The sequence below is a fragment of the Mesoplodon bidens genome, assembly GCF_964165515.1.
Source record: "Mesoplodon bidens genome assembly, chromosome: 15".
Classification (NCBI taxonomy): domain Eukaryota; kingdom Metazoa; phylum Chordata; class Mammalia; order Artiodactyla; family Ziphiidae; genus Mesoplodon; species Mesoplodon bidens.
In genome coordinates this window covers 26,582,908-26,593,225 of record NC_138171.1, presented here as the reverse complement: position 1 = coordinate 26,593,225, position 10,318 = coordinate 26,582,908, and the positions used below count along the sequence as shown (strand labels likewise).

General features: G+C 54.1%; 1 protein-coding gene across 2 annotated transcripts in view; it reads right to left on the bottom strand.

Moving 5' to 3' along the window:
• Window positions 1-3,274: 3,274 nt before the first annotated feature.
• NOL4L (nucleolar protein 4 like) overlaps window positions 3,275-10,318 on the bottom strand; it is a gene marked incomplete at its 5' end in the record, with an annotated part of 130,731 nt that continues 123,687 nt past the window's right edge. For both annotated transcript variants that reach the window (XM_081256553.1, XM_081256554.1), the window contains one exon: window positions 3,275-7,915. In XM_081256553.1, coding sequence (XP_081112679.1) covers window positions 7,695-7,915 — 221 coding nt within the window. In that variant the 3' untranslated portion in view covers window positions 3,275-7,694. The remainder of the gene's footprint in view (window positions 7,916-10,318) is intronic.

The following is a 10,318-nucleotide window of genomic DNA, read 5'->3' as shown; positions in this document are numbered from 1 at the left end:
GCAGGGGTTGACTTTAAAGATTAATTAAAATACGTATCCATTAATTTGTTCCCCGTGAACTGGAGAAAGTAGATTTTACGCACGTTGGAACATGTTTTGGGGCAGTGCAAGCTGTCGTTTTGCGGTGCTGCGATTTGATCAAGGTGCGGATAGAGAAGTCGTGGTAAGGTGGCTTTGTGGTGCCTGGGTAACTGCCTGGTGGTGGTGATGTGTACGTGTGCCTTCATGTCATGGAATCTGTTTGCCCAATTACTTCTGCAGGAGCTTAGAATGCATTGGAAGCCAGGGCTGGGACCTGACGTTGCCAACTGCATCTTAGCAGGGAGGTGGCACGTGCGCTGGGTTAGAGTGGGGGCCTGGCTACTTGCCAGCTCAGTGGTTGGGGTAAGCCACTAAGCCCCTGGCAACTTTCTCATCACTGATTTGGGCTGAGAGTTGCTACTGCATAAAGTCATAGTGTGCGGTGCATAGGAAGTACCCCATCCTGCTGGCTCGCGTGGTACCGAGACAGGAGAGATCATGGCTCCTGTCGTCTGCTTGACCCTCACCCCAGGGAGGAGCCGTGGAGAGGGGGGCCCGTGTGGCGCGCTGAGGGCTGGTGCGAGCTGAGTGGATGTCTGACTTTCAGCCTCTCATTACAGTTGAGTGCACAGTCCTGGGTTTAGAGACTGAGTACTTGGCAGGAGAGGCTTATTTTACTCATGGTCCAAAGGACAAGGAAATGTGTTTCAGAATCTGGAAAGAGCGCCGTCTTACTGGCCAGGCACAGTGTCACCCGTTTGTTTCATGTCCGACCTGCTCATGAGGAAGTCAGACCCTGCTTGAGAGGGATGCGTGTGTGTGTGTGTGTGTGTGTGTTTACACTCAACAGAGTAGCCACGTCCCTCCGGCCTCGGGGACAAAAGCCCAAAGCGTCTGCCTGCCCTGTGCCCTGAGAGGAGGCAGCACGGGCCGTGTTGCCCTTGTGTGTGTGTGTGTGTGTGTGTGTGCCGTTCAAAGTGATGGAGAGGGTAGGCTCTGTGACCCTGGAGGTTAATACTTGAAACCAAATGGTGACAGTGCCCTGTGCTTCCTCTTTGTGCATTATTTTGAAAGCCTGGAATGAACATCTCTAACAACCAAAAGGTGTAGACGGAAGCTCTGTAAGGATGACAGTAACAAAAATACAGCTGTCAGCGCAGTGATTCTTAACTTTTCTGGGAACACGGGCTCCTTTGAGAGTCCAGTGGGAGCTCTGGACCCTCTCCCCACAGGAACGTGCACACGCACACACAAAGTTGTATTATTTCAGACGGTTTAAGAGCCTCCCCTCCACCCCGCCGGCAGCTGGAGCCCCTCACTGAAGAACCCCCTGACTGATAATAAACCTAATAAAATCTGGGTTTATACAAAAGAGGGGAGAGAGGACTTTGCAAAGGATTATCCTATAGTCTGTAGCTACTGACCTTCACTAGTGCATTTAGATTTAAAAGTGCGTTACAGGCATGGTCTCCCCTCCTCCTCACCAAGTAAGCTGAGCTTCGCCTGCTCGGGTCACTGAGTAGCCTTGATCTCGCTGTTCCATGGGGGCGTCCCCTTTGATGTCGTCCTCGATGCTTAACACCGGTGGTCTGGAGCTCCATTTAAAGAAGCCGGGCCGAGACCAAGCAGCCCTTCTCTGTCCACAAGCGCTTCCTCCTTGGATCCCAGTGTCCCCGCGGCTGGCTGCGGCTTCGCCTGGAGGTGAGTGCTTTCCATTGGGCCAGCGCGGACCGTGTGCCGTGGGCCCGGGTTCTGGCTGTGTTGTCCCAGGTGGGGGAGTTCATGGTCCTTTGGTGGTTCTCAGCAGTGGTAGTTTTGGTGGGACAGGCACTATCATGGCATCACTGAGGATTTGCTGCTCTGGGTCCCTACCTGCATCTGAGAAGATGAAGTGCCACCTTTTGCTCCTCTTCTTACGAATCTCAGCCCCAGGGTATATAGACTCCCTCGGGGCAGCACTTTCAAACTGTTGGCCCATCTCCCTTTACCTGTTTTATATATTTGGCTACTGCACAGAATTTCATTTAAAAAAAAAGAGATTCTTCTGCCTTTACAAAAAAAATAAACGTTTAACGACTGCCACATAGTGTGTGTGTGGGGGGTGTATATACAAGCAATTGTTAACAATTACATTTATGCTTTTAACTCACACATAATTGTTTTTAAACTCCTGATAATCAGGTTTGGCCCCAGTCACATTCCTGAAAGTTTTCCTCAAAGTTTAACCTAAATTGAATGCAGGATGAAAAAAAGTCTGCATACAAGTAAACGTCTTTGAAAAAAAAAAAAAGCAGCCCTTTTGTTTCCTTCAAGGGGATCCCAGGTGTTGGGTCGAATGGAGTGTCAAGTCCTGACGGTTCAGGACCAGGGATGGTGTCTCCTCGGTTTTCCCAGCCGCCTGAGTTTGGTTTCAGTCTCAGAAGAGCTGCGCCCTGGGCGGATGGGAGTGGAAAGAGGGCGATTTGCAGGGAAACAGCTGCATTTAAGACCTTGCTTGGGCGCTGGCTGAATCCAGGCGAGGTGTGCACCCGGTGTGCCCTCTTTCTCATCTGTAAGTGGGGCCAGAGCACCTCCCTGGGAAGGCAACGGTGAGATTTCAAAATGATATGCGCCTGTGCTGGGCACCTGACGAGGACCAGGAAAGGTCCATTTCCTTCCCTTTCTGAAGGGTGAGGTGCCAAAAAAAGTGACAAGTTCATTTGTTCAAGAAAATCTACGAAGGACCTTCTGTGTGCTAGCTTATTGGCTAGGAAAAGGTGGAATCTGGGACTTCCCTGGTGGCGCAGTGGTTAAGAATCTGCCTGCCAATGCAGGGGACACGGGGTTCGATCCCTGGTCCGGGAAGATCCCACATGCCACAGAGCAACTAAGCCCATGCGCCACGACTACTGAGCCTGCGCTCTAGAGCCCGTGAGCCACAACTACTGAAGCCTGCGTGCCTAGAGCCTGTGCTCCGCAACGAGAAGCCACCACAGTGAGAAGCCCACGCAACACAACGAAGAGTAGCCTCCGCTCGCCGCAACCAGAGAAAGCCCGTGGGCAGCAACAAAGACCCAACGCAGCCAAAAATAATAAGTAAGTATATAAATAAATTTTTTTTAAAAAAAGGTGGAATCTACTGGTAGAATGGTGTTTCAGTGCCAAATTAGAGTTGGAGGGAACAGAACTGGCTGGCAGTGCTGCTGTTGAGAGGACACAGTGGAAATAAAGCATTCAGTTTGTTATTCAGTGTTTATTAAGTAGATTCAGTCTTATATATGATATACAGATTCAAAAGAAAAAGGATTCCACATACTTATGAAATCAGTGCATTTAGCAAGTAATACCATGGAGATAACAGCTCGATTAACAGCTCATTGGTCTTTTGTTAAGTGAGGGGAGAGGGAGTTGGCCTGTGCTAGTCATTCCACAAACAAAACAGAATTTAGTTGCATCACATAGAGAAGACACATTCTAAGAATTAAAAGATTAAGCCACATTTACTGGAAAAACTCACTATATAGAACACAAATAATTTTTATAGAGCATTGAGGAGGAAGTCCTCACCTGCTTAGAAGAGCCACGTTAAGTTGCATAGGTGCATATCTGTAAAAATATAATTTAGAGGTGAAGCCATTGATTAAGTAATAAAGAGTCATCTTTAAAAGTTGGTGCCATCTGCTGTTTGTCTTAAGTGCCATATGCTTACTGTCTGGAGCCCCCTGCCCCTCCCCAGAGGTGATGCCTCATGAATGAGCTGCCTCCAGGGGACCCTGAAGAAATGCTTATACCATCTGCATTGGAAAGTCTTAAAACTCATCTCAGGTAGGGAACTTGCGCTCTTCCCCAACGTGTCTAAATTATGCCAGGGGATTGGAAACCTCTTGGGTTGTCCCTAAATCTTGGGTGGCTTGACCCTGAAGCTCCCATGAGTCAACGTGACTTTCCCATTCCCAGGCTGTCAGGAGAAGAGCTATATCCACCCCCGGCTCTGCAGCCAAGTCCTACTTTCACTTTTCATGAGTCCACGCAGTGTCCCACCTGCAGCCGGTAGGAAGTCTTCTGAGCCCTGCTCCTAAATGGACCATATGACACAGGCATATGGGCCATCTGCCGCATGGAGATTTTTCTGAGCTTAGAAAAGTATTTTTCAGCAAATCTGAGTTCTGTGTGGTGTAGGTTTTTTGTTTTTGTCTTTAGGTGGAAACATAGGTAAAAAGTGAGAGGTTTTTGTTTTGTGGCTTTGCTAAGCAGATGAGCTTTGAGGTGCACCTTCCTCCTCAGGAGCGAGTCTTGCAGGACACACAGGGACCGGGGCATCTGTACATGTAAACAGTACACTTTCACTGAGTCCAAAATTAGGAGCAAAAATACAAAGGTTCACATTGGTCTTAGGTAGATACAGGCGAAAAAGGACTGAGCTGTTTAGCTCATAAACAACAAAAACAAAGTTTCTAAAGCACCACTAAATTATATAAAAATCAGACCATGGACGGATTGAAACTGGTATTCTGGTGAAATACTTTACTATCTTGTAAAAAGTTTTACAAAAAATTACAAATTAAAAGTATCAACCCTCTGAGTTCAAAGCAGCATTTTGAAAATGAACTGGTAATTAATCCTATAACCACCCCTGGAGTCATAAGTGGCCCTTGGGAATAGGGATGGCTGGGTTCCACCTGTTTGTTTGATATCTTCTAGAACTTTCCAACCCCCTGCCGGTCCCCCTCCCCCTCAACACTGTCCTTGGGTATAAACTGAGTGGTGACGGTAAAATGAGTTTTAGATGGGTTGTACTCTCACTGGTCTACCAGATAACCCACCACTAAGACCAAATCCCCATTTCTCCTCTGATTCCAACCTTGTGGGATTAGTTAGCCCCCTGCAAAGACTCTGGAACTGGTATATTCTATTCTTGCATTACCTCTTAAACGTAGGATCCCGAATGATCTATTTGTGCCCTGAGGCCCTCCGTAAGAACTGGCTGTGGGGCAGGGCTTCAGACGCTCCCTTTAGGAGAAGGCAGTCCCTGGGGTGAGGGGGGGACAGCAGCGAGCTGGGTTCAGCAGAGCCAGCTCTTTGGTGCTTCTCCAAGTCAGGAGGAGAGGGATGGGGTTGACGCTGCATCTTTTAAAACAAAAGCAAAACTGAACAAGTTCCCTGACTGGACTAGCTAATGGAATCCTGTTTCCACACAGTAACTTGCTCCTGATTCTGCCGTCACGAGGGCTTCACGTGCAGCTTCACTAGGAAGGAGCCCACCCAAGAGGTGGGGTCAACGTGACGGGATCCACTGTCCTGGAGGGGCTCTGGGAGCCCCAGTGGACCTTGACCGCTATCATCATTTGCTTCCTTTCTCTTTGAAGCACACTGAACCTACACTCTTATCGCGGTGCTAAGGCCGCTGAAGGTGGTCAGTTAGGACAAGCTTGACTCAGAAAAACACGACTTCACACTGTAGCTTATACTGAGCTTCAGATCTAATCCCTTGTGCGGGTAGTGGCGGAAGCCCCTTCCCCAGTCTTTCTCACTCCTGTGTGTTCAGAAAAGCTAACCGTTTGTGCCTGGCTTGGGTACTGCCTCTGGGAGGAGAAATGACATGTGAAGCAGTTGATGTCAAGAATTCTAAGGCGGCGATTGTCTGTGCCAGTTTTCAACATTAAGATTTTCACAAATTGCCTGGGGTAACATTTTGCAAAAGATCTACTGATTACTTTTTGTAGTATTGTTCACACACAAAAATAAATATTTACACAAATTCAAACGTCCGCGAGCAGTACTGAGCAGATGGGGGCGGGACGTGTGGACGCTGGGGGGTGGGAGCGGCCTCGGGCACTGGAGCTTGTGCTGTGCTGACGGCGGGTCTCGGTGTCCCGGCCCTGGCTGGAGCCTGGGGACTGGTCAGATGGAAGGCAGAGGTGGTGTGGCTGCGTGGGGGGTGCTGGAGGCCACTTGGGAGAGCAAAGACCACCCTCAACCTCTCGGGGCTGGAAGCAAGCAGGACCCCCTGCCCTTCCGACTTTCTGGATCCGGGGCCCGTAGCTCAGTCGCGGATCCGAGGAGGGGGAGGCATCCACGCTGGAGCCCCCTCACCACCCCTCCTGAGGGTGGTCTGCCACAGTGCCGGGAGGCAGTTGGCTGCAGAAAAGCTGGTTTGGGAAGGGGGGTGCCTGCTTTGGGGTCGAGCGGCTCTCGACCCTAGGGTCCCCTCGGCCCTGGCTCCCCGGGACCTCTTTGCTCTGAGGGCGGAAAGGCAACAGAGGGCTTCTGCCAGCTCCGGGCAGGGGCAGGCAGCAGAGGGCTGCTGTCATGGCTACGGAGTGTTGCATGGAGAGGCCCTGTGGGCCTTGTGAGGTCTGGGCAAATCCCTGGTTTTAGCAGCACTGGTAGGTATTGCACTGAGCAAGAGGAAGTGCCTATCGGGGAGGAAGGAAACCAGGCCAGCCTTTTCTTTTTGCCCTTTTTCACACTCCAGGGATTATGGGTTTCTTCCAGGACTGGCCCCTGCAGAAGGGCCGGTCCTGGGAGAACCCAGGTGGCTTCTCCACTTCTGCTGATGGTCCCTTTACTCCAGCCACGGGGGCAGGGGACAGGAGCTGCGGTCCACCCGGTTCCACCCAGGAGCTCCACCCAGGAGCTCGCAGCTGCCTTTCCTGACAGCCAGGGGCGCACCCTGCAGCAATGAGGGGGGTGGGGTCGGGGGCCCTTCCCGGCCGGTGTCCGAGGGGCCAGGGCCTGTGTGGAGAAGTGTTCAGACCTGGCTCCCTGGGGGCAGGGTGAGGGCAAGGGCCCAGCTGACCGGCTGCCTGTGCCCCAGCACTCTGTCCTGTCAAGCGCTGGGGCCAGGGGCTCCTCCCTGGGCTCCATCCAGCTCCTGGCCTCCCCTCTGGACTTACCTCCCAGGCAGACACACTGGGTGGGGGAGGTGGGAGACAGCCGTTCAGAACAGGCTCAGGGCACATCCTGGAAAAGCCCACGCTGGAGTGTGAGGTAGAATACGGGTGACCGTGTGACTGGGGCGTCTGTGGGATGGGGGAGGGGGAGCCGCTTTTGTTTGTCTTTGCTCTGCAGTGGGTGTGGGTGAGGTCCTCCTGCTTGGCGGGGCTGGGCGCTCAGAGGGACAGCCAGCCCGGTGCCCCCGCTGCCCCCAGCCCTGCCGGCCCCCAGCCCGCGCCAGTGTAGTGATATGGAATGTTAGGTCACAGGGATACATCCTTCTGATCAGACAGACACAGACTGGCAATCTGTACAAACACAAAAGAATCCATTTTCAGAAAAATAAATTACTAAGGGGAGAGGAAGAAAGGGTCCACTTTGTTTTTCTCAATAAATATGCAATTCTGCTCACCTAAGACTTGAAAGGTAATTATCTGGGGGTGGGATTCTAACATCAGGGTCCACGAAGATGATTCTAAATAGAGCTGCGGCCCCAGCGCCTTGTCAGGGGGAGCCCCAGCCCTTCCAAAGCTGCCCCGTTGGCCTCTTCCAAGCAGGTCAGAGCACCCGTGTGGTGAGATTCCAAAAAAAAGTGTCCTTGTGCCCAGAGTCTCAGGCGCTTGGAGTGTGGCTAGAAACAGCTCTTTTGCATCCACCTCTTTCAAAAAAACAAAAGGTACCAACTGGTGAGGCGGGAAGCCGGTCCGGGGCTGGGAGAGCCTCCTTCCCTAGGGTAGTGCACTCGACGTGCTGCTGGGTCAGTTCTGCTGTAAAATGAGGTTTTCCAGTTCATCTGCTGAGCGCAGCAGGAAGGCGGCGGACTCCCGGTAGCCGGCGATGAGCTGCCGCACGGCACTGATCTCGGTGGGGCTGAGCTGGGCGGTGGGCATGGTCCGGCTGGTGCTGTTGCTGGAGGGCGTGGGCGTGGGCGTGGTGGAGGTGGTGGAGGCCCCGCCTTTCATGCTGAGGTCCGTGGGCCCTGCGAGGAGGGGAGCCAGGGTGAGGAGGGGCACCCTTTCCCCTATCGTGGGGGCCCGAGGCCCTCGTCTGTCTCCACGGTTGTACCCCTAATGCTTAGAAGGGGGCCTGCAGACAAGACGTGGGCTTTTCTGTTAAGCCCGAGGGTGATCCTGCGATGGGGTCGGGGGGAGGCTTTGGCCTCAGGCTGGGCAGCACTCTGACCCCAGCTCCCTGGCACTCATCGCACCTCGGCTGCTCTCTGAGGACTGTCAGGCAGGCCTCCGCACTCTGGGCTCTGGTCTCCGGGTGAGGAGGCCGCCTCGAGCTGGCAGGGGAGGGGGTGGCTAAGACACTGCCGGTAGGTGGGGGTCCGACGCCCCCGAGGGGGACAGGGTGTGGAAAGCCCCGGACAGAGTCCAAAGTGGAGCCCCAGAAGGCCAGGAGAAGAAGCACCCATGTGGGCGCCTCATGAGACAAGGAAGGGGTTTCTCAACCGCCGTCGCCGCCGGGGAAGAGCAAGAAAGAGGCTGGCTGCCCTGGGCTGCCCTGCTTGGGCCTGGGAAAGAGGCCGGGGCTGGAGCGGCCAGACGGAGCGCGCCCTGCCGGGAGCGGCTGGAGGGGCAGGTGGAGGGAGGCGCTGGGGGCTGAGCCTCCTCCTGATGGGCTGCAGCACCTCGAAGCCCCTTGCCTCTGAGAAGTTCTCTTGTGCCCAAGCGAGATGGAAGATTAATGTTGCTGAGACGGGACAGCATGGGGTGGGTGGGTGAAGGTCGGAAGGTCAGACAGGACCCAGAGGGGCCCTCTAGAGAAATCACCTCCCCTTTGCCCTTGAACGGTGGCAACAAAGAGGGTGCCTGCAGTCTTACCGAAACACACTGGGGGTGTGTGCTGGGGCCACCAGGCCTGGTCTCCTCTCCACCTTTCCCAAATGGCTCTGTGGGGTGCGCCGTGGCTCTGGAGTCAGCAAGCCCGGACTGGCGGCCTGCTCGGCCCCGCCATGGGCGATTCCTAACTTCCCTGGGCCCCTGGCCCTCAGCTACAGCACGAGGAGACTGTTCTGGGGCTGAGCCACGCCGGTGAACCCCTCGGTGCGGCTCGGGATGCTCAGCCTACGGGAGGCCCACTGGGAAAGGGCTTCCAGGAGACACAGAAGCTCCTGGAATTTGAGCATTCTTTCGAGGTGTTCAGCAAGAAAACCGCCAAAGGAGAGGATCTGGCAGTGTGGGAGCAGAAGCTTGCTTGGGAGGCCTTCTGTGACCCAGCGAGGTCCGTCTCCCTGTGCCCTGCCCAGCCCCCAACCCCCATAAGCAGAGATCATTGTACATGGGTGTGTGAGGCAGTTCTCAATTACCAGCCAGCTCCCCACTACCCCACTGGTTCTGACAGCCAGTGTGAATCATTATTGCACCTACAGTGGCAGCACCTTGCTTTCTTTTTTTTTTTTTTTGGCCGCACCATGAGTCTTGCAGGATCTCAGTTCCCTGACCAGGCGCTGAACCCGGGCCACGGCAGTGAGAGCCCGGAATCCTAACCACTAGGCCACCAGGGAACTCCCTATAGCTTTTATGCTGCTACAGAGATGGACAAGCCCTTGTCACTGGAGACATATAGACCAGAAGTAACATCTTGGGAGAAATTATGGAAACACGACTACTGCTAAAAGGAAGCTGGTGCAGCCCCCAGATGGGGGAGGAAGTTGGAATCTAAGACGGGACAGTCTGTCACATGGGGTTATTTCTTCTCTAATCAGAGAACAGGGACGTGACGCAGGACGTCCTGGGAACTGGCCTGCTAAGGAACATCCTTGGAGTTGAGGGTCGAGGGAAGTCCATTAAAATGAAACACAGGAGGAAGGACTGGGCTGGGGCTGTGAACTGCTGGGAACAGCAGCCAAGCAGGTGGCTGACTCCCACATGGGTGGCTGCTGGGATAGTCTGGGAGCAGGCAGGGGTGCCTGCGCTGGCTCCCGGCTGCTGCAGGGTTTGGTCCCCTCCAGACACTGGCTGGAGATGGCAGAGGAAGGCCGGAGCCGCCTGCCACATGGGTGTGAGCTGTCCCTGGGCTTCCTCTCTTTCCTCCCTCCACCCCCAAGCCTTGTCCTCTTCACTCCTATGCTCAGAGCAGGCCTTCTGGGCTCTGGTTACAGGCAGACACTCAGGTGGCCAGGTGGTTGCTAGAGGGGCCGGAGCGGGTGCGAGTTGCCCAGCAGCCCAGGTAAGACAGGCAGAGCCTGAGTCTATCTGGGCTGACCTGGATTTCCAGATCCACCCATGATCTAAGTGAGGAGCTCTGAGCCACCAACACGACTGCCCAACCAAGGTGCCAAATGGACTGAACCCTCGTTTAAGGGCTGCTGCTGGGAGGGCAGTGGGACTGGGACTGCCTGTGGTGTTCTTCCAACCGCTGGACCCAAACCCAGTGC